Source organism: Salvelinus sp. IW2-2015, linkage group LG14 (assembly GCF_002910315.2).
Source record: "Salvelinus sp. IW2-2015 linkage group LG14, ASM291031v2, whole genome shotgun sequence".
Classification (NCBI taxonomy): Eukaryota; Metazoa; Chordata; class Actinopteri; order Salmoniformes; family Salmonidae; genus Salvelinus; species Salvelinus sp. IW2-2015.
The window spans coordinates 38,831,412-38,854,636 of record NC_036854.1 but is presented as its reverse complement, the minus strand read 5'-3'; the positions used below and the strand labels follow the sequence as shown (position 1 = coordinate 38,854,636).

The following is a 23,225-nucleotide window of genomic DNA, read 5'->3' as shown; positions in this document are numbered from 1 at the left end:
AACATTGATAAGATTCCTGCAAAATGATCTGCTTTTCATAGACAAGTATTCATAGCGTGGTCGTTAATATATAAACATAATTTTRCCCCGCATAGGTATTTCATTTGGAACAATAAGGACATTTTGTATAGAAACAAGTCTTTATTTTTTAAGAACTGGTTCAATAATCATATCCTGCTGGCGAGTCAACTTTTTAACGGAGAAGGATTGTTACTCAATTATGAGGAATTCTTATCTCATTACAATATCCCTGTAAAACCTAGAGAGTTCGCCATAGTCTTTGATGCTATTCCATCTGAAACTCTCATGTTATTTAGAGGTGTAGCCAGATCTCACCTTCTTGACCTACCCTCGCTTAATCCAGTTGACTCTCCAATAGGGAAAATATGTTTCTCCTTGCTCCCTCAGAACAACAGATCTATACGTGCTTTATTTCAAAGGGATATTGTATCCATTCCTTATGTCACAAGTTACTGGAATATATTGTTCACTAATATCTGTTGGGGAAAAGTCTGGTTATTAAGACACAAATACTTGCTTGTTAACCAGGTCAAAGAGGTCTCTTTCAGAATGATCCATAAGTATTACCCTGCGAATCATTACCTGAAGAAACTCAAAAAAGACATTAACATTGATTGTACTTTTTGTGTTGATCATCCAGAAACGGTTTCGCATTTATTTTGGCATTGTCTACATGTAAAACAATTATGGAAAGATATTCACAGTTTTAAAATTGTTAATATTTTTTTTATTTTTTTTATTTAACCGTTATTTTACCAGGTAAGTTGACTGAGAACACGTTCTCATTTGCAGCAACGACCTGGGGAATAGTTACAGGGGAGAGGAGGGGGATGAATGAGCCAATTGTAAATTGTAAACTGGGGATTATTAGGTGACCGTGATGGTTGAGGGCCAGATTGGGAATTTAGCCAGGACACCGGGGTTAACACCCCTACTCTTACGATAAGTGCCATGGGATCTTTAATGACCTCAGAGAGTCAGGACACCCGTTTAACGTCCCATCCGAAAGACGGCACCCTACACAGAGCAGTGTCCCCAATCACTGCCCTGGGGCATTGGGATCTTTTGTTTGGACCAGAGGAAAGAGTGCCTCCTACTGGCCCTCCAACACCACTTCCAGCAGCACCTGGTCTCCCATCCAGGGACTGACCAGGACCAACCCTACTTAGCTTCAGAAGCAAGCCAGCAGTGGTATGCAGGGTCAATATTCTTGATGACTTTTGTTTGTTATGGGAGAATGTGCTGCTCGGTTTCCTTAAACCATAATAAAGATAAAGAAAAACAATTTTATCTCATAAATCTAATTGTGCTAATGGCAAAATTTCATATTCATAAATGTAAATTCACTAATAAAAAAAACCCTCTTCCGAGGTTTCTATAAGGAATTCGAGCAGTACATTAAGATCATTCTACATTCATCTAATAAGAAAGCTGTTAAAACAATGAATGTGTGTTTCTTTTAAGGTCTTTGTATAATCTGTAATTTGTTGTACACTCTAGCATATGTTATCATTGTCTATTTATGTACTTATTGTATGTATCCCGATTTTTCTACATTGGTAATATAAAAATAAGAATAAATAAATAATACAAAAAATGTTTWAAACATTTTTTAAATTAAAAAACTTCATATGAAATGTGGTCGGATACACCGTATGGATGGTGTGACGCAATCGCGGAGCATCGAGGCACGCCAGGCCAAATTGAGCTCTTTACAGCATCTCTATGCGTCTCTCAAATGTTGTAACAATGCGCAGGGCGCCATATTGACATGATTGGTTGACGGTAGGTAAGGGCGGGGGGTCCTTTATAAACACAAACTCACTTCCTTGACAATTTCTTTCCCAACAGCTCTGCACTGCTCAGCGAAGCTGACGTGCGAGCACGAGTTAGCCAGGCAGACTACAATACTTCATGATCAGAATACAGAACAAGAATGAACTGCTAAGAGACACGGTCTTACTTAGGTTGTGCCTGTTGTTCAAATGGTTATCTGCCCTCTCATTGGTTTGAATGGTCCTACCTGATCTCGCCTGCCGTCATTCATTGATCACAAGCGGACACTCGGCTCTCTTGTCAATATAATAGATACTCTTGACCTTTACATATCCTCAACCAATCAACACTCACTTTGAGTAAGGACAGCCCCCTTTTTCGCTGGCGATTTGCCGACGGACTTGAATTTGGTTTCAAGAGTTGAGTGAGACAAGGTAAGCTCAATTACATTTTTAAAGATTTTAAAGCGTGAAATAGATAAACATTCTTACTGTCCTGCAATAGGTAATATAGGTACTGTTCTTCACACTAAATCGTATATAAGAGAGCATTGCGAAATGTTTTGGTTTCTTTAGTTTTGGAGAACACACTCAAGAAGAAAATATTTATTTTGACAGTGGTGTGTGTGCAGGTAAGCACAGTAGGTTAGTATGACCCATCCTCCACATTCAGGTTTTACCCAAATTAATCATTGCTTTGGTCTTATTTGCCAATATTGTTTGGGCTGTCAATGACAAGCATATTTAGAATACAATGGATTCACTGATCAAGAATTATGTTATAGAATGAGATTTTCTGAAGAAATATTCAATGCCAAATGTAGCTTTGTTAGAATTAGGCCTATTATTGACAGTGAGTTCAATGCATAGATGTAAAAAGAAGGTTCAATAACCAAGGCAAAATTGGTCCCCTTCCTACATATTGTAGGCTACTGCTCTACGCATTATGTATTTGTCTAACAATTTATATTTATATGTTGGAATACATTGTTACATGTACCCTACTGGGACCTGTAGGCTATAACTAGAAAAACAGTAAACTCGTGTTTCAAACAGCCACTACAGTTGGTCATGAGAATACTCGTTTTTGTAACAACCATAGTTCAGTTATTCTTCATCTACAGCAGACTGATAGAACCAACTAACTGTAAATGGGAAGTCGATTAACATTTCTCTTCCCACCGTCTTAAGAAAACACCATAAGCTATTACTGTTGTGAGTGTGAGCAGTATTTTTTAGTTTTTGTCTTAAAATAATAATAAAAAGTTAAATGGTAAGCTAACCGATTCATAGACGCTAACTACCTTTAGCGCATATTGTTGATAGTATTTTCTGGCGCGGGAAGTTTTGTTAAGAGCTTCGATGCTTGTTCTGAACAATAAAAACGGGTCGCTTGCGTTCCAGTTTTGGGAACGTATCTTTCATATCATCGAAAAATAATAATACATWAAAAAAAGGTTAAATTACTACACACCTTATTTAGGGTTAGAGCGCGCGTTTACGAAAGACAAACAACCGGAAGACAGGCAACCACCAGTGCTAATTAGCTACAGTGCCTTCAGAAAGTAACGTAAACTCGTACATCGCCTTGGTCCGTACAATTGCCCTTATTTTAGCGCCCCAAAAACGTAATACTTCCAGATCAACTGTACTGTCAATACCATTGTAAAGCACAATTTCTCCCCTTTCCAACAGAATCATTTACATGACCTAAACGCTGCCCGTTTCTGCATAATTCAAGCAGGCAATGAGCCCCGTCTGGTCTTTTTAAAAATGGGTGGGGAAGCGAAACTAATGCGTGATAGTAAGAAGGAGAGATGTTGTGTGGGAAGTTTGCTTTTTTTCACTCGATCTGTCCAACTTATCACCTTATCGCCTCTAAAATGTAAATAAAACACTATAAAGAGTTTATATAACGTGTCATTACATACCTATTTGAAGGTTTGTGTCGAATATGAATCGGGTTTTTAGGGCGGTGCTAAAAGTGATCTTAGAAGTAAACAGCGGCTTTGAGAATGATGATCGCATGCAATGATGACGCAAAAATGACTAGGTATCCCCCCTTACCCCGTCACTGTACATTTCTTGTTTTTAAACGATGAGCGAAGTGCTACACCTGGTGGAGAGAGATTGTAACACAGAAATAGTTGCTGTATGCGTGCTGTACGTTACGACATGACACGCCACGATGTAACACCCCCGATTTTGAAGTCAACACAGTCGCTACAGTCCCATTAATTTTCTTTGTAGCCTCGTTTGAATGTTGCGGTTGCGCACATTTGTACGGAATGGGGTGGGTTTACGTTATCCACACCCCATTACTTTCCACATTTTGTTGTTTTACAAAGTGTTTTTAATATTGATTTAATTGTCATTTTTTGTCAATGATCTACACAAAATACTCATATCAAAGTGGAATAAAATTGTAACATTTGTAAAAAAAWATATATATATATGAAAGATTAGTGTTTTATTTATCTTGAATACATAAGTAGTAAAGGGAATCAATTCATGTCAGAATCACCTTTGGCAGCGATTACAGCTGTGTTTTTCAGAGTAAGTATCTTAAGAGCTTTCCACACCTGGCTTGTGCACCATTTGCCCATCATTCTTTTAAACAATTCTTCAAGCTCTATCAAATTGGTTGTTGATCATTGCTAGACAACCATTTTCAGGTCTTGCCATAGATATTCACTCAGATTTATTTCAAAACTATAACTCGGCCACATTCACTGTCTTCTTGGGAAGAAACTCCAGTTCAGATTTGGCCTTGTGTTTTTAGGTTATTGTCCTGCTGAAAGGTGAATTAATCTCCCAGTGTCTCGTGGAAAGCAGACTGAACCAGCTTTTTCTTTGTGATTTTGCCTCTGCAGTCCTTAACGATTACAAGCATACCCATAACAGGATGCAGCCACAACTATGCTTGATAATATGGAGAGTGGTTCTCAGTAATGTATTGGATTTGCCCCAAACATAACACTTTGTATTCAAGACAAAAAGTTAATTGCTTGCACAACAATTTTTTTTTGCAGTATTTCTTTAGTGCCTTGTTGCTAACAGGATGCTTGTTTTGGAATATTTTTATTCTGTACAGGCTTCCTTCTTTTCACTCGGTCTATTAGTTTAGTATTGTGGAGTAACTACAATGTTATTGACCCATCCTCCATTTTCTCATACCACAGCCATTAAACTCTGTAACTGTTTTAAAGTCACCATTGGCCTCATGGTGAAATCCCTGAGCGGTTTCCTTCTTCTCCCGGGCAACTGAGTTAGGAAGGATGCCTGTATCTCTGTAGTGATACACTTTGTGGTGATAGTAGACCCACTCTAATTCGCTTACCGCCCCAACTCATCCACAGATGAAGTAATCTCAATCGTACTCCACACTGCCCTTTCCCACCTGGACAAAAGGAACACTGATGTGAGAATGATGTTCATTGACTACAGCTCAGTGTTCAACACCATAGTGCCCACAAAACTCAGCACTAAACTAAGGACCCTGAGCCTAAATATCTCCCTCTGCAGCTGGATCCTTGACCTCCTGACGGACTGCCCCCAGGTGGTGAGGGTAGGCATCAACACATCTGCCCTGCTGATCCTCAACACGGGGCCCCTCAGGGGTGCATGCTTAGTCCCCTCCTGTACTCCCTGTTCACTGACGACTGCATGGCCAGGTACGACTCCAACAGCCTATAGGGAGGTCAGAGACTGCCAGGACAACAACCTCTCACTCAATGTGAGCAAGACAAAGGAGCTGATTGTGGAATACAGGAAAAGGCTCCCATTAACATCGATGGGGCTGTAGTGGAGCGGGTCGAGAGATTTAAGTTCCTTGGTGTCCACATCACCAACAAACTATTGTGGTCCAAACACACCAAGACAGTCGTGAAGAGGGCATGACAACAGCTTTTCCTCCTAAGGAGACTGAAAATATTTGGCATGGGTCCCCAGATCCTCAAAGTTCTACAGCTGCACCATCGACAGCATCCTGGCCGGTTGCATCACCGCCTGGTATGGCCACTGCTCGGCATCCATCCGTAAGGCACTACAGAGGGTAGTGCGTATGGCCCAGTACTTCACTGGAGCCAAGGTTCCTGCCATCCAGGACCTATATACTAGGCAGTGTCAGAGGAAGGCCCAAAAAATTGTCAGACTCCAGTCACCCAAGTCATAGACTGTTCTCTCTGCTACTGCACGGCAATCGGTACTGGAGCGCCATGTCTAGGTCCAAAAGGCTCCTTATCAGCTTCTACCCCCAGGCCATAAGACTGCTGAACAATTCTTCAAATGCATGTTAAACACTATTATTGCACACAGAGTGAGTCCATGCAACTTATTATGTGACATTTTACTCCTGAACTTATTTATGTTTGGGGTTGAATATTTATTGACTCAAGACATTTCAGCACTTAATTTTGTGTTAATTTATACACATTTCTAAAAACATAGTTCCACTTTGACATTATGGGGTATTGTGTGTAGGTTAGCAATGACAAAATCTCAATTTAATCCATTTTCAATTCAGGCTGTAACACAACAAAATGTGGAAAAAGCCAAGGGCTTGTAAATACTTTCTGAAGTTATTCACACCGTAATGGAAGAAGGTCACCAGAAGCATATTGTAAATGGATAAGTACTGTCGGCTGCAACTGTGATAAAGCCGGTTAGAACAGTGTACAGTAAGTGTATATTTTGCATTTGTGAAATTATTTTGATGTAATATGAAAGTAAAGGGCTTTATGTTTCTAGAACCATATTGCAATTGACAATCAATTCATGTTTTGAAAGAGTTTTTGTGTGCCAGAGCCAGTCTACCTCTGAAACTAACATATAAGGTCATTGGACCTTAAGGAGTAAGAGTAGGCTCCTCAAGAGAACATTCTTGGGCAAGTCATGAGAATACTCCTTGTTGTTATCTGTGACAACCAGCTCAGTTTTTCTTTATCTGTAACAGGCTGATGAGGTAAATTACCCGTTGCTTCTTGAAAGTCCTATATCTTGAAAACTTGACTGCTGCATTGCAAAACATTTTGTGACTGTATCAACAGTAGACTAATGAAAAAAATATAAAAATATAAATATTTTGTAGATTTTTCCTTTTAAAGGTCAATTCCATCACTTTTCAACCTTATTGGTCATCTCCATCACAAAACAAATGTCGACATATTTGAAAACGGTACATTTTCTATGTTTTGTGTAAAAAATAAAAAAGTTATATATCATGCGAAGCCAGAACCCTCTTGCTAGAAACTCATTGCAGGTTTTGAAAACACTTATTGCTTTTAATCCTACCCCGTGATGACAGAGAAGCATTTTATAGGATCTTTCTTCTCATAGAAATGCTCTGTTTTCAGATATGTAGACACTGGTTTGGTGCGAGGGCCATAACTAGGGTTTGAGTTTTAGTGAGATCCGGAAGGAATAACTTTAAAAATATATATATGTTTTAAGTTAATTTACTGCATTTCTATAACAAAAAATAACAAAAAAACGTTACAATGCTATTTGGAGAACAGCAAAAACCAGAAAAAATCCCCCCAGCCATTATCACCTTGGCTGCTCTAGGTTCATTCACTTCAGTCGATTTACAAAAAACCACAAAGCCTATCTATACAATTGTAATGTTATACCCTTGAAAGGGGGGAAATATGATAAATGATTCACACTGACACGTAGCATCAACGACGAAACAAAAACATGACATTTTTAGAACTCTATTGTTTGCATTTTGATTGCATTTTAATGTAGTCCTATAGGGAAGATGTTCATACTGAAACATATCTTTTTTATGTTCCTAACATGTTTGATGAGATTAGTGCAGATTTTCTCAGGGGACCACAAATGGGGCCCAGACCCCAAGTTTGGGAACCACTGTACCAACCCCTCTCTCTCTCTCTCTCTGTGCTTGCTTCCACTCTCTCTCTCTCTGTCTCCCTGCTTTAAAAAAACATATTAAAACAATTATTTCACCTTTTATTTAACCAGGTAGGCCAGTTGAGAACAAGTTTTCATTTACAACTGCGACCTGGCCAAGATTAAGCAAAGCAGTGCGACAAAAACAACAACACAGAGTTACACAAAAACAAATGTACAGTCAATAACACAATATAAAAATCTATGTACAGTGTGTGCAAATGTAGAAGAGTAGGGAGGTAAGGTCATGGAGGTGAAATAATTACAATTTAGCATTAACACTGGAGTTGTAGATGTGCAGATGATGATGTGCAAGTAGAGATACTGGGGTGCAAAAGAGCAAGAGGATAAGTAACAATATGGGGATGAGGTAGTTGGGTGTGCTATTTACGGATTGGCTGTGTACATGTACAGGTACAGTGATCGGTAAGCTGCTCTGACAGCTGATGCTTAAAGATAGAGAGGGAGATAAAAGACTACAGAGATGTTTGCAATTTGTTCCAGTCATTGGCAGCAGAGAACTGGAAGGAAAGGCGGCCCAAGAAAGTGTTGGCTTTGGGGATYWRCWGTGAAATATASCTGCTGGAGCGCATGCTACGGGTGGGTGTTGCTATGGCGACCAGTGAGCTGAGATAAGGCGGGGCTTTACCTAGCCTAGACTTATAGATGACCTGGAGCCAGTGGGTTTGGCGACGTATATGTAGTGAGGGCCAACCATCGAGAGCATACAGGTCGTAGTATATGGTGCTTTGGTGACAAAGCGGATGACACTGTGATAGACTACATCCAATTTGCTGAGTAGAGTGTTGGAGGCTATTTTGTAAATGACATCGCCGAAGTCAAGGATCGGTAGGATAGTCAGTTTTACGAGGGTATGTTTGGCAGCATGAGTGAAGGATGCTTTGTTGCGGAATAAGAAGCCAATTCTAGATTTAATTTTGTATTGGAGATGTTTAATGTGAGTCTGGAAGGAGAGTTTACAGTCTAACCAGACACCTAGGTATTTGTAGTTATCCACATATTCTAAGTCCGAACCGTCCAGAGTAGGGATGCTAGTCGGGCGGAAGGGTGCGGGCAGCAATCGGTTGAAGAGCATGCATTTAGTTTTACTTGCATTTAAAAGCAGTATGAGGCCTCGGAAAGAGTGTTATATGGCATTGAAGCTCGTTTGGAGGTTTGTTAGCACAGTGTCCAAAGAAGGGCCAGATGTATACAGAATGGTGTCGTCTGCGTAGAGGTGGATCAGAGAATCACCAGCAGCAAGAGCGACATCATTGATATACACAGAGAAAAGAGTCGGCCCGAGAATTGAACCCTGTGGCACCCTCATAGAGACGGCCAGAGGTCCGGACAACAGGCCCTCCGTTTTGACACACTAAACTCTAGCTGAGAAGTAGTTGGCAAAGCAGTCATTTGAGAAGCCAAGGCTTTTGAGTCTGCCGATAAGAATGCAGTGATTGACAGAGTCGAAAGCCTTGGCCAGGTCGATGAAGACTGCTGCACAGTACTGTCTTTTATCGATGGAGGTTATGATATCGTTTAGGACCTTGAGCATGGCTGAGGTGCACCCATGACCAGCTCGGAAACCAGATTGCCTAGTGGAGAAGGTACGGTGGGATTCGAAATGGTTGGTGATCTGTTTTGTTAACTTGGCTTTCGAAGATTTTAGAAAGCCAGGGCAGGATGGATATAGGTCTATAACAGTTTGGATCTTTTGTATCTCCCGCTTTGAAGAGGGGGATGACCGTGGCAGCTTTCCAATTTTGGGGATCTCAGATGATACGAAAGAGAGTTTGAATCAAAAAAATATATAATCAAAGCAAATTTTATTGGTCACATACACATGGTTAGCAGATGTGATGTTCACCCATGACTGCGTGGCCATGCACGCCTCCAACTCAATCATCGAGTTTGCAGACGACACTACAGTGGTAGGCTTGATTACCAACAATGACGAGACGGCCTACAGGGAGGAGGTGAGGGCCCTTGGACTGTGGTGTCAGGAAAATAACCTCACACTCACCGTCAACAAAACAAAGTAGATGATCGTAGACTTCAGGAAACAGCAGAGGGAGCACCACCCTATCCACATCGACGGGACAGTAGTGGAGAAGATGGAAAGTTTTAAGTTCCTCGGCGTACACATCACGGACAAACTGAAATGGTCCAGCCCACCACAGACAGCGTGGTGAAGAAGGCGTAACAGCGTCTCTTCAACCTCAGGAGGCTGAAGAAATTTGGCTTGTCACCAAAAACACAAACTTTTACAGATGCACAATCGAGAGCATCCTGTCGGGCTGTATCACCGCCTGGTACGGCAACTGCTCCGCCCACAACCGTAAGGCTCTCCAGAGGGTAGTGAGGTCTGCACACGCATCACCGGGCAACACTACCTGCCCTCCAGGACACCTACACCACCCGATCTCACAGGAAGGCCAAAAAGATCATCAAGGACAACAACCACCCGAGCCACTGCTTGTTAACCCTGCTATCATTCAGATGGTGAGGTCAGTACAGGTGCATCAAAGCTGGGACTGAGAAGCTGTTTTTCAGTTTCTATCTCAAGGCCATCAGACTGTTAAACAGCCATCACTAACATTGAGTGGCTGCTGCCAACATACTGACTCAACTCCAGCTCACTTTAATAATGGAAATTGATGTAAATTGATCAAAAATGTATCACTAGCCACTTTAAACAATGCCACTTAATATAATGTATATGTATATACTGTACTCAATACCATCTACTGCATCTTGCCTATGCCGTTCTGTACCATCACTCATTCATATATCTTTATGTACATATTCTTTATCCCTTTACACTTGTGTGTATAAGGTAGTAGTTGTGGAATTGTTAGGTTAGATTACTCGTTGGTTATTACTGCATTGTCGGAACTAGAAGCACAAGCATTTCGCTACACTCGCATTAACATCTGCTAACCATGTGTATGTGACAAATAACATTTGATTTGATTCATATGTATATACTGTACTCCAGACCATCTACTGCATCTTGCCTATGCCGCAGGGCCATCGCTCATCCATATATTTATATGTACATATTCTTTTACACTTGTGTGTGTATAGGGTAGTTGTTGTGAAATTGTTAGATTACTTGTTAGATATTACTGCACGGTCGGAACTAGAAGCACAAGCATTTCGCTAAACTCGCACAAAGTCGAATAGGCTAGTATTAGGGGTTGCAACAATTTCGGCGGATAATTTTAGAAAGAGAGGGTCCAGATTGTCTAGCCCATCATCTGTCTGGATTTGTTGGGTGAAGGAGAAGCGAGGGGTACTGCAGGGGGTGCTGAGATGTTGGACGGGGTAGGGGTAGCCAGGTGGAAAGCATAGCCAGCCGTAGAAAAATGCTTATTGAAATTATCGTAGATTTATCAGTAGTGACAATGTTTCGTATCCTCAGTGCAGCTGGTAGGAGATGCTCTTATTCTCCATGGACTTTAGTGTCCCAAAACTTTTTGGAATTAGTGCTACAGGATGCAAATTTCTATTTGAAAAAGCTAGCCTTAGCTTTCCTAACTGACTGAGTATATTGGTTCCTGACTTCCCTGAAAAGTTGCATATCGCGGGGGCTATTCGATGCTAATGCAGAATGCCACAGGATGTTTTTGTGCTGGTCAAGGGCAGTCAAGTCTGGGGTGAACCAAGGGCTATATCTGCTTCCTCCTGCATGCATTGGAGCCTGCCTCAGCCTCTCCACTGAGCTCCACATCACTGTCTGTCTCAGTAGCCTACTCTCTGTAAAGTTTGCTTCTTACTTCATCCTTCTAGCTGGCTAAGTAATACTAGCCAGAGCCCTTCAACATTACTTTAATAGAAGTCTCTGCCGTCAGATACCCACCTGTCTGAAATATCTATAAGCGACTATTTACTACTTGTGCACTCATTCTCCGAGAGTTGTTTTTTGTTTGTTTGGGATGTCTGTAGACACATCAGGAGTCGTGGGACGGTTTTAAAATTGCCTTTTGTCTGGCATCTTGCAAAACACAGTCGCTTCTAGACTATTTGCCTGTTGAGCCGACTGTGATCTAGGGTAGTTCGTTCAGCGCTTCCCTCGACCTGTGCCGCGAGAGTGCGGAGTTCGCCGTTTAAGAGAGGGGTGAATGTGCTGCTAAAAAGGCAAATCCAGGGGACGCAGGCGAACATAACGAACAAACCACTGTTTATTATTCCACTCTTTCTCAACGAGGCAGGCGCGATTAGAACTCAGTCAGATCAAAAATATGAGCATTCTGAGCTTTGATCAACGCTGGGATCAATATTTAGATGTTGACCCGTAATTGATTTTCTTTATTTTGTACTTGTTACAGCCTGAATTCAAAAATGATTGAATATTTTTCTTTACCCATCTACACACAATACCCAATAATGATAAAGTAAAAAAGTGTTTTTAGAAATGTATCGAATTTTTGGCAAATTTATAGAAAATGAAATGCAGAAATATGTCATTTAAATAAGTATTCACACCCCTGAGTCAATACTTTGTAGAAGGGCCTTTTGGCGGCGATTACAGCTTTGAGTCATCTTGGGTATGACTGTGTCAACTTTCACATCTGGATTTGGGGATTTTCTTCCATAAGCACTACCCTCTGTGGTGCCTTGCGGTCAGAGGCCGAGCATTTGCCATACCAGGCAGTGATGCAACCCGTCAGGATGCTCTCGATGATGCAGCTGTAAAACCTTTTGAGGATCTGAGGACCATTGCCAAATCCTGAGGGGGAATATGTTTTGTCGTTCCCTCTTCACGACTGTCTTGGTGTGCTTGGACGATGTTAGTTTGTTGGTGATGTGGACGCCAAGGAACTTGAAGCTCTCAACCTGCTCCACTACAGCCCCATCGATGAGAATGGGGGCGTGCTCGGTCCTCCTTTTCCTGTATTCCACAATCATCTCTTTAGTCTTGGATCACGTTGAGGGAGAGGTTGTTGTCATTGCACCACACAGTCAGGTCTCTGACCTCCTCCCTAAAGGCTGTCTCGTCGGTGATCAGGCCTACCACTGTTGTCATCAGCAAACTTAATGATGGTGTTGGAGTTGAGCCTGGCCATGCAGTCATGAGTGAACAGGGAGTGCAGGAGGGGACTGAGCAAGCACCCCTGAGGGGCCCCCGTGTTGAGGATCAGCGTGGCGGATGTGTTTTCACCTACCCTTACCACCTGGGGGCGGCAGGTCAGGAAGTCTAGGATCCAGTTGCAGAGGGAGGAGTTTAGTCCCAGGGTCCTTAGCTTAGTGATGAGCTTTGAGGGCAATATGGTGTTGAACGCTGAGCTGTAGTCAATGAATAGCATTCTCACATAGGTGTTCCTTTTGTCCAGGTGGGAAAGAGCAGTGTGGAGTGCAATGGAGATTGCTTCATCTGTGGATCTGTTGGTGCAGTATGCAAATTGGAGTGGTTCTAGTAGGGTTTCTGGGATAATGGTGTTGTGAGCCATGACCAGCCTTTCAAAGCATTTCATGGCTACAGACGTGAGTGCTACGGGTCGGTAGTCATTTACGCAGGTTACCTTAGTATTCTTGGGCACAGGGACTATGGTTGTCTGCTTGAAACATGTTGCTATTACAGATTCCGACAGGGAGAGGTTGAAAATGTCAGTGAAGACACTTGCCAGTTGGTCAACGCATGCTCGGATTAAACGTCTTGGTAATCCGTCTGGCCCAGTGGCCTTGTGATTGTTGGCCCATTTAAAGGTCTTACTCACATTGGCTGCGGAGAGCGTGATCACACAGTCATCCGGAAGAGCTGATGCTCTTATGCATGCTTCAGTGTTACTTGCCTCAAACCGAGCATAGAAGTTATTTAGCTCGTCTGGTAGGCTTGTGTCACTGGGCAGCTCTCGGCTGTACTTCCCTTTGTAGTGTGTAATAGTTTGCCAGCCCTGCCACATCTGACGAGTGTCGGAGCCGGTGTAGTAGGATTCGATCTTAGTCCTGTATTGATGCTTTGCCTGTTTTGATGGTTCGTCGGAGGGCATAGCGGGATTTCTTATAAGCTCCTTGAAAGCAGCAGCTCTACCATTTCGCTTTGTGCGAATTTTGCCTGTAATCCATGGCTTCTGGTTGGGGTCTGTACGTACGGTCACTGTGGGGACGACGTCCTCGATGCACTTATTGATAAAGCCAGTAACTGATGTGGTGTACTCCTCAATGCCATCGGAAGAATCCCGGAACATATTTCAGTCTGTGCTAGCAAAACAGTACTGTAGTTTAGCATCTGCTTCATCTGACCACTTTTTTATAGACTGAGTCACTGGTGCTTTCTGCTTACATTTTTGCTTGTAAGCAGGAATCAGGAGGATAGAGTTATGGTCAGATGTGCCAAATGGAGAGCGAGGGAGAGCTTTGTATGCGTCTATGTGTGGAGTAAAGGTGGTCTAGAATTATTTTCCTTCAGGTTGCACATTTAACATGCTGATAGCAATTTGGTTAAACTGATTTAAGTTTCCCTGCATTAAAGTCACCGGCCACTAGGAGCGCCGCCTCTGGATGAGCGTTTTCCTGTTTGCTTATGGCGGAATACAGCTCATTTAGTGCGGTTTTAGTGCCAATCTCGCTCTGTGCTGGAATGTAGACAGCTACGAAAAATACAGATGAACTCTCTAGGTAGTTAGTGTGGTCTACAGTTTATCATGAGATACTCTACCTCAGGCAAGCAAAACCTTCAGACTTCCTTAGATATCGTGCACCAGCAGTTGTTTACACGAATGCATAGGCCCCTGCCCCGTGTCTTACCAGAGGCTGCTGTTCTGTCTTGCTGATAGAGTGTATAACCTGCCAGTTGTATGTTAATGTCGTCGTTCAGCCACGACTCGGTGAAACACAAGATATTACAGTTTTTTTAATGTCCCATTTTGAAGGATATACGTGCTTTCAGTTCGCCCCATTTATTTTCCAGCGATTGAACGTTCACTAGCAGAACGGAAGGCAAGGGCAGATTAGTCACTCGTCGCCTGATCCTCGCAAGGCACCCTGATCTTTTGCCTCAATCTCAGTTTCCTTCTCCAGCGAATCATGGGGTTTGGGCCTGGTTGGGTGTCTGCAGTATTTCCCTCGTGTCTGACTCATTGAAGAAGAACTCCTTGTACAATTTGAGGTGAATAATCCCAGTTCTGATGTCCAGAAGCTCTTTTCAGTCATAAGAGACAGTAGTAGCAACATTATGTACAAAACAAGTTACGAACAACGCGAAAAAACTAACAAAATAGCAGGATTGGTTGAGAGCCAATAAGACAGCAACCCTACCCTCCGGCACCATCATCTGTACATATAGGTTGACAATACACAGGTTGACAAAAATGTGGCTCAATTCAGTTGTTTCAGAGTCCCGCAATAAGAGCTACGATGCTAATGTTCTCTGGGTGTCACTGAGTAGACTGATACCCCATGTCATTGATCCACAATCCATAGGTAAGGCTGTACAATGAAATAAGTATGCCCCCAATGCAATTCTAAAGTATAATACATCCAGTGTGATTTCAACAGATTTTTGTCAAATTAACAAATTGTCTTTTGTTGATTTTATATGACAACATTCCAACCTTGTTTAGCATGATCTATTCAATTATGGCGTAATTATACTATTTGTATTAATTTGCATTACTGTCGATGACTTTTATTTTGAAGGCTAACCGCAACGTCCACTATGTGGCTAATCCTTATTGTGGCTAGCTTCACATAGATGGGTCCGCCCACCATTAATCAAATAAGAACTGTCTTATAAATCCGGGTTATTTTAGATGATTACACCTAGCTATATAGTTAGCTAGCAAACTATAGCTACTGAAACAGATTGTCGTTTTGCTATGTTTTTGGAGAAGAACATTGTTTGCATCCATGTGCTAGCAAGGTTTTTTTAAGGACCAGCACTGTTGGTGCGCGAGACAACTGTACCAGCATCATAGCATACGTATCGATGAATCGTTATGACATATGAAGTGTAATCAATGTGTAATAACTATCTAAAAAAAAGTATGAATGCGTTAAAATGTTAAAATGTGACGTGCAGTCATATTCAGGTCCTGATTGGTCAACAAGCTTAATTGACACGTCAAATAATGTTATTTGACACGCAAAGACCCAAACGGCGTTCCATAAAATGAGAAATCCTGGTTGAGAATGAAACGACTGAACAATGAAACAGCACAGCAAGTAAGTGAAAGAAATAGGTTTTGATTATGTTTTACTGGTAATGGGGATATACGTAAATGCCAACTAAATATATTTTTGTTCTGTGTGTGACATTTTTATTTAACTAGGCAAGTCAGTTAAGAACAAATTCCTATTTCACAATGACGGTCTACCCCGGAAGACGCTGGGCCAATTGTGCGCCGCCCTATGAGACTCCCGATCACGGCCGGATGTGATACAGCCTGGATTTGAACCAGGGACTGTAGTGACACCTCTTGCACTGAAATGCAGTGCCTTAGACCGCTGCGTCCGTGTGTGTGTGTAACTATTTAACTGTACTAGAATGCCTAAAAGGCCATTAAAATTTTAAATATCGGTATTGTTGTTTTTTTAAAGGAAAATATCGGTATCGGACAAAAATGTCATATCGTGCATCACTAAAATGAACCATGACAGAGCTAGTGCCTACAAAAAAACGCCATTACTATTGCTCTCTATTGGACACGCCAAACATTCTTTCACAATGAGCTATCTATTTGCATTTATACAGTTAGAAATTCCTTGGCTTTTAAAGACTGCAAAAGGCATAATTGGCTGACCTTGAAAATCAAATGCTAGTGTAAGAGCAATTATTGATATGAGCGTGAACCAAACAAAGTAAGGTGAAGGTGAATGACTCCTAGCATATCTCCAACCACAATGGCTATTGCGATGATGTTATAAATACTGGGGTAATCCTCCAGCATAATAGGTAACATTTGGGTTTAGATTAAGTAACATGTAGACAATCAAATCGGTGCAGTAGCAGGAGTATAAAGGGAGATATTAGCCTAATTAGGCCTAATGAAATGCCCACACTGTGCAGGGATGGCGATAGGCCACATCCTCACACAATTGTACATCGGATGTCAACTAGCATTTTCCTCTTCCCACTCTCTCTTTATGAAGCGCCATCAAATAAAGTCAATATGGTTTTCCATCCTCTCTGGCGCCATACTGTAGGCATATGTGTAAGCTATTGAGTAGCCTAAGAATCATTTTGTCTTTTGTAAAAATAATAAATAATAAAATGTTTTTAAAAATGCAAGCTAGCTGAGAAGCAGAATAAGCATAGGTCTACCCATGACCAAAAATGCCATTAGTCAGTTACAGTATGTTTTAAGACCCTGAACCCTCATACAAACTCATTATAACCTCTGTCTTGTCTTTCCAGATGCCGGGTCCACATCTCCTGTTAGTGGTGGTGGTGGTGGCTGGGTGTTTAATAAAGACAGCCTCTGGCTTCCCCAATGGAAAAGTGTCTCAGGCGTGCGGAGATATGATACCACAGCATGGCCATGACTCCAGCTCTAAACCTGCTCCTTATAACATCACCCTGGACAAACACACATTCAGCCCTGGTGACCATATCACAGGTAGCCTACTATATATTTGTTTCTGGTTTTATATAGGGATATTGCTGTTCAATATCAACATTAGTGTTCACATTGGTGTAAATGTGCCCGAGTTAGCAAAATAGCTAATTCTCATGCATAATCCCTGGAATATTTCAAAGAGCATATTTAACTGAAAAAGTTTTGTATTCTAGAAACCATCTCCTGCCAGTGTGCCGTTGAGCAAGTTAATTAACCCCAAAAATTATCCCGGGGGCGCTGCACTGTATCTTACCCATTCCTCCTACCTTTGTGGGTGTGTGTATTTGTGTGTCTCGGGGGGTTGGGACAATGGAAAAATGAAAATGTCTTGAGTGTTTTTCTTTCTATTAACAGTGACCTTACTGGTTGCTCCCACATCTGGGAGCATCTCCTTCAAAGGTTTCCTGATTGAAGCGAGGGATGCTGGGAACCCGGACGGTCCTGCTGTTGGATCATTCAGCCTCCTCAACCCTTCTGAGTCACAGCTCCTACATTGTGGCCACACACAGGTAGAGATGTTACCCAACCTCAATTATATACTACATGATTGCTGGAAACACAAGCTAAGTATTGTAAAGCTCTGGCTGTCTGGAATTACTATTCGGTTGCGTTTGAATATCATGCCGTCTTCAACAACCTTCACCAGCCATATCATTAGTAAAACAGACAAGATGCTACTTGTCTCAGCCACACCTCAATGGAGTTAGTACTGTGTAAGAGAAGTTTATTGTATGATACGCAACCCTGTCATTTTGAAGGGATCTGCAGTAAGCCACACCAGCAAATCCAAGAAGACAGAGATACAGGCCGTGTGGGAGGCTCCAAATAACCCCCCAGCCGGTGTCCAATTTATGTGCGTAATTATCTCCTTTATTCTCATTATGCCAATCGCTAAATGTGATATTCTTCCATTCTATTGCTAATGTGTTGTTGATGTTGTTGTACTGAATCAGAATGTCACTACTCACTATCAATGCTGACAGCTATGTAAGTTGCTTTGGATAAAAAAAATCTTCTGCTAAATGACTTAATAATAATAATATCATTATATTGTTGTTTCAGGGCCACAGTGGTGCAGAAGTATAAAGTCTACTGGGTGCAGATCCCAGGGCCGGTGGTGTCTCTGAATGGAGTGACTGGGGTTCCACCACCAAACCCCACCCCCTCCACCACTACTGCTGCTGTGACCACAACTCTGTCTGCGCTGACCAGACCTGTGAGTCACTCACCACCAGGATTTTCTCTAAGTATAGACAGAAGCAACTGAGYATGAATCAGCATAATGTTTACACTGACCGACAGTTTGTGGATGATGATTATGTGTGATGGTGGTGATGATGGGTGATGGAGAATTTAACCCTCTCTCTCGCTCTCTCTTTTTGTCTCTCCCTCTCTCTCCCTCTCTTCCTCAGTTCAGCTCAGAGGGTTGTGGTAGGAGTAAGTCCTGTCTGCGTGACCCTGTGGGATGCGACCCAGGCAGAGACCCCCTGTGCTTTTTCCTCTCCTTCACTCCAGAGGAGCGGACTGTGCTGTTTGAGCTCAGTGGACCAGCTGATGGATACCTGTCCTTCGCCTTGTCGCTGGACAAATGGATGGTTGGTATGACCCCAGAAAGACTACCAAAGAAGTATTCTATAACCACTTGGAGCTTGTGTGGACTTAAATGACATGCCAAATCTAGGGCTACTATCTGTGGTATTTCAATATGGCATATGCACAGTGAGATTTGTTTTATGAAGCCTTACAATATAATTGTAACTCATTTGAGTTTTGTATTTATGTGTAGGGGAATGATGATGTATACCTGTGTGTGAGAGATGGGGACAGTGTGGACATCAATGCTGCTTATGTCTCTGGCCGAACTCACCCTGAATTGGCCTCTGAGGTATACACAATTTATGTTTTGCAAAGTTCTGATAAAAATATGAAATAATAGTTTTGTGACTCTTTGAATGTTTTTTTTGTTGTGTTATTTGTTTGTTGCTTGTTTGTTTTAGATGGTTGTTTCATAGATTGACCTCTCTAGTACCTAACTGATCTTTGACCTATGACCTTTTGTGTTCTCTCTAGAATGTTCTTTCAGACAACGCTTGGCGGCTGGCAGATGGGGCCATTCAGTGTCGTTTCCGTAGAGACATACTCCTCCCCCGTCAGATTGAGAGCAGGTTCAGCCTGGACCAGAGCTACTTCCTGTTCATAGCCCACGGGAGGGCTGAAGATGGTATGACCATGTGTCTTTATGTAATGCTTTTCCTATTTGTTTACCAACCTTTGGTCGTATACTATGGTCTCATACATATTATTGATTATTCCTATTGTGCCAGATATATTGTAGATGCTGGTACTGAACTTGACATCTACTGTGGTTAGATTAAACATTCCTGACCTCAACCCCTCATTGTTGACTCAGGTGTGGGCTAAGCTGTGCCAAGTGTTTTGAACGAGCTCACTGCTGTTTTGTACGTGGAATATCTGGTTTAAGCTGTGATTATCTAGTACAGTAGTCACATATGTGTGAATCACGTGCCAATAATAAAACATTGGTAAATAGTTCCAACATCTATTTACCACAATGCTTAACTGGCAGTGCTGGATCTAGTGTTGGTGCCAGAGATAGACATTATCTTCATCCATCCATCTTAAGGTGTGATCTATAGACATGACCGGCAGCCTCTGATATCCACTCATCAGACAGTCATCACAGGTCCTCCCGAGAATCTAGCTGGCTCCAGGTCTTCCCTGCTCATTAAGTTCCATGGTAAGCCTGTAGTTTACAGAAAGATAAGCCTTTTATGACCTGACATGTTTGAATAGGAAGTGTTGCAACAAAGACATACATTTCATTACTTAATATAACACGCATTTAACACTTAAGTTCCATACACTTGTTTCAGTATATGTCTGGCTCACACAAACACAGAGAACTGAGTGTATATCCCTCTGTATCCCCAGGTGTGTTTATGCTTGTGGCCTGGATGACGACAGTGACCACAGGGGTCATCATTGCACGCTACTTCAAACACGACTGGCCAGAAACAAGACTATTTGGATGCAGGCTATGGTTTCAGGTAAAGTCTGTTTAAAGTATTCTGTCTTGATTAATATATTTGGTTAATTCTAAGGCTTGTTATCAGAGATGAGTTAGTGATAGATAATGCTCAAACCACCATCTTTCCAATTTCCTCCTGAAAACGAGTGTTATTTCAACCCTATTTTCACCATGGTGATGATGATGATGATGATGATGATGATGATTTTGTGAATGTCTCTACAGGTGCACCGAGTCTTGATGACCCTGACCGTGCTCCTTACCTGTGTGGGATTCTCACTACCCTTCATCTATCGAGGTGGTTGGAGCAGGGTAAGACTGGAATACCTCCCTCGGTCATCACCACATGCTACACATCTGACAGTCAGTCACTCCATCTGTCTGTCTGTATTTCTGGCTGGCCATATATTGTGTCGTTATAATTTAGCTGCTTGAGTGCCTGTGTGTGTGTCTTAGACATTCGAAGAAATTAGATTCTATCTTAGAACTGAATCATCATCACGCAGCTGTGTGTCATGTTCTCCCTTTTCTTCATGCTGCCTCCTCCACCAAGCTGTCTGTCTGCCTTAGTCCTTCTGGCCCTGCTGGACAGAGAAGGACAAGAGAGAATGTTGAGTGCTGTAGTGGAGCCAAGTAACCAATTATCACTGACTTAKAAAGCTGAATAATTAGCATTCCTTCAGCGAAAGCATGTATGGGAGAACAATCATTTGTTGGAGTGACATTGATCGATGGTTGAAATTATCTGCACCTGTTTATCTTTTTAAGGAAGGCTTTTAATTTGTCAAATGTTTGTCCACTTTGCGTCCTGCCAAAATATATATTTTAATTTTGGTGCTATTCCCCTCAGTGACCATTTAGAGGTCACCCTTCCCTTCAAGTGCTGCAGAGTCAGCTGGAAGACTAATTACAATTATATATACCTGCCAAAAATTCCAAGATATATATATTTTATTTTGAGATTCAATTCAATTCCTGTTATTTACAGGGACTTCTGGATCCATCGATTTGATCCTCTCCTCTCTTATCTTCCTCTGTTGTGTTACTGCACTGTTGTTCAGAGGTTCCTGTAGTGTTGTTCTAGTGTTTGCTCAGATACCTATAGTGTTGTTCACCTCTACTGTGTCTAATTCTGTTCTGTAATACTGTTGCTCTGCGCTGTCTCCATCAGCATGCCGGGTCCCACCCTTACCTGGGCTGTACTGTCATGGCTCTATCTTTTATCCAGCCTATCATGGCCCTCCTCAGACCCGCCACAGACTCCTCACGGTACAACCTAAAGCCCCCTACAGTGATCAGTTTCTGAGCTCCGTCAAACATGTTAGCTATCTATATTGTGTAGCAGGATCCAGGAATCAACTGTGCTGTATTTTACTGTCTTTCCACAGAAGGTACATATTCAACTGGATGCATTTGGGAACAGGCTCTATTGCACGGGTACTTGCAGGTTAGAGATTAATCTTAATCCTAACATAACAATGTTGACATGATGATGAAGACGTTTATTATCTTTATATACGGATAATGATGCCAACAATAAAAGCAATGTTTAGTACAATGACTGCAACATCAACAATGGTGTATCCAAACCTAGTGATTGCAATAACCTTCTCTACCCTGTCAATCATAACCCCAGTATCTCTCCTGTTGTAGTTGTGGCCATCTTCCTGGGTATTCAGCAGCAGGCCTTGCTTCTCCCTGGCCCCTGGTCCACTGGTGTCCTGGCAGGCTGCGTAGTCTGGGGAGTCCTGGTAGACCTGCTACTTGAGTTCCACAGTAAAGTAGTCATCGTAACAGGTTGGTTTCTTTTGATTTATTCAGGTAAATCTTTTTAAGTGTAAATTATTCTTGACAATGACAACCTTCTCCATGCTGTTCTTTCCTTTCCCACTTCCTATCCTTTCCAACAATTGTTAACTTTTAATATGTCCCTGGTTCTGGAACCGCTGAATTAGACCTTATAACAATGCAATTATTTGACTGTTTAATAATCAATGTTGTTTTGCTTGGAGGGAACAAATCAATTACACAGTCTGATTCCATTAAGCATAGAAGAGAATTGAAAACAGATTGTTTGGTGCGTGGGCAGGAATGCTAAGCCGGTTTAAATGTCAACAAAAAAACACTAGTCTTTATAACGACAGACTTGATGTGGGTATGTAAAATAWTTTTTCACTTGTTGAGATGTCTTCCTTGATTGCAGTAATACGTATTTCTCTTACAGTAATGTGTGTATATAAGGTTTAAATATATATTCAATTGTTATTTTCAGGGATGTAGTAGTCACACAGAAAGCCAAATATCTCTATGTATTCTGTTGAATACTGGAACTCTGTGGTAAATCTCTAACCTCTGTACAGGGAGGACTCTTGCTGAGGATGAAGAAAAGATTCTGGTTACTCACTCGGATAGTGAGAGACAAAGAAAGGTAAGCTTGAAACAAATGTATAAACTATATATGGTTTGGATATATTTTTGAGAAGTGTTCTTTATAATAAGTTTGTCCACACTGATTCTATTTCTTTCAGGTATCTCGATTCAAAAAGATTGTCTTGGCTGTGTTCCTCGTGGGAAATGTTGGATTTTTGTCTGTTCTCCTAAACACCATAAGAAATGTGTGACTGGGAATCACATACTCCTTGTTAGGGGTCATTGTAGCCAATAATAGTATGTATTTTGTATTACTTAAGCCATGTTGCTCTTTTTTACACACTACTGCCATTGCCTTTTTAAGATTCCACTGAACATATTAAAACGTGTCCTTAAAAAATGGTAAATGGATGAACAACATTTGTATTTAAGAACAAAATCTGTCTGCTTATTTGAATAAATATGTTACATCATCTTAAGATACTCTTTATAAATCATTCCCCCTGACATTAAAATAAAGACTTTTGAACAAATGTA

At 41.6% G+C, this 23,225-nt stretch overlaps 1 protein-coding gene across 4 annotated transcripts in view; it reads left to right on the top strand.

Moving 5' to 3' along the window:
* The window catches only part of frrs1b (ferric-chelate reductase 1b), a 27,393-nt gene extending 4,168 nt beyond the window's left edge, over positions 1–23,225 (top strand). For 2 of the 4 annotated variants that reach the window (XM_024000180.2, XM_024000178.2), the window contains 15 exons: positions 17,068–17,269; positions 17,624–17,778; positions 18,028–18,122; positions 18,332–18,485; positions 18,682–18,864; positions 19,056–19,154; positions 19,340–19,490; positions 19,914–20,027; positions 20,222–20,337; positions 20,544–20,630; positions 21,490–21,587; positions 21,707–21,765; positions 21,972–22,115; positions 22,679–22,746; positions 22,847–23,225. In XM_024000180.2, coding sequence (XP_023855948.1) covers positions 17,068–17,269; positions 17,624–17,778; positions 18,028–18,122; positions 18,332–18,485; positions 18,682–18,864; positions 19,056–19,154; positions 19,340–19,490; positions 19,914–20,027; positions 20,222–20,337; positions 20,544–20,630; positions 21,490–21,587; positions 21,707–21,765; positions 21,972–22,115; positions 22,679–22,746; positions 22,847–22,939 — 1,818 coding nt within the window. In that variant the 3' untranslated portion in view covers positions 22,940–23,225. Of the gene's footprint in view, positions 1–2,140; positions 2,232–15,768; positions 15,876–17,067; positions 17,270–17,623; positions 17,779–18,027; positions 18,123–18,331; positions 18,486–18,681; positions 18,865–19,055; positions 19,155–19,339; positions 19,491–19,913; positions 20,028–20,221; positions 20,338–20,543; positions 20,631–21,489; positions 21,588–21,706; positions 21,766–21,971; positions 22,116–22,678; positions 22,747–22,846 lie in introns of those variants that run through there. The other 2 variants (XM_024000179.2, XM_024000177.2) reach the window with 2 other exon arrangements.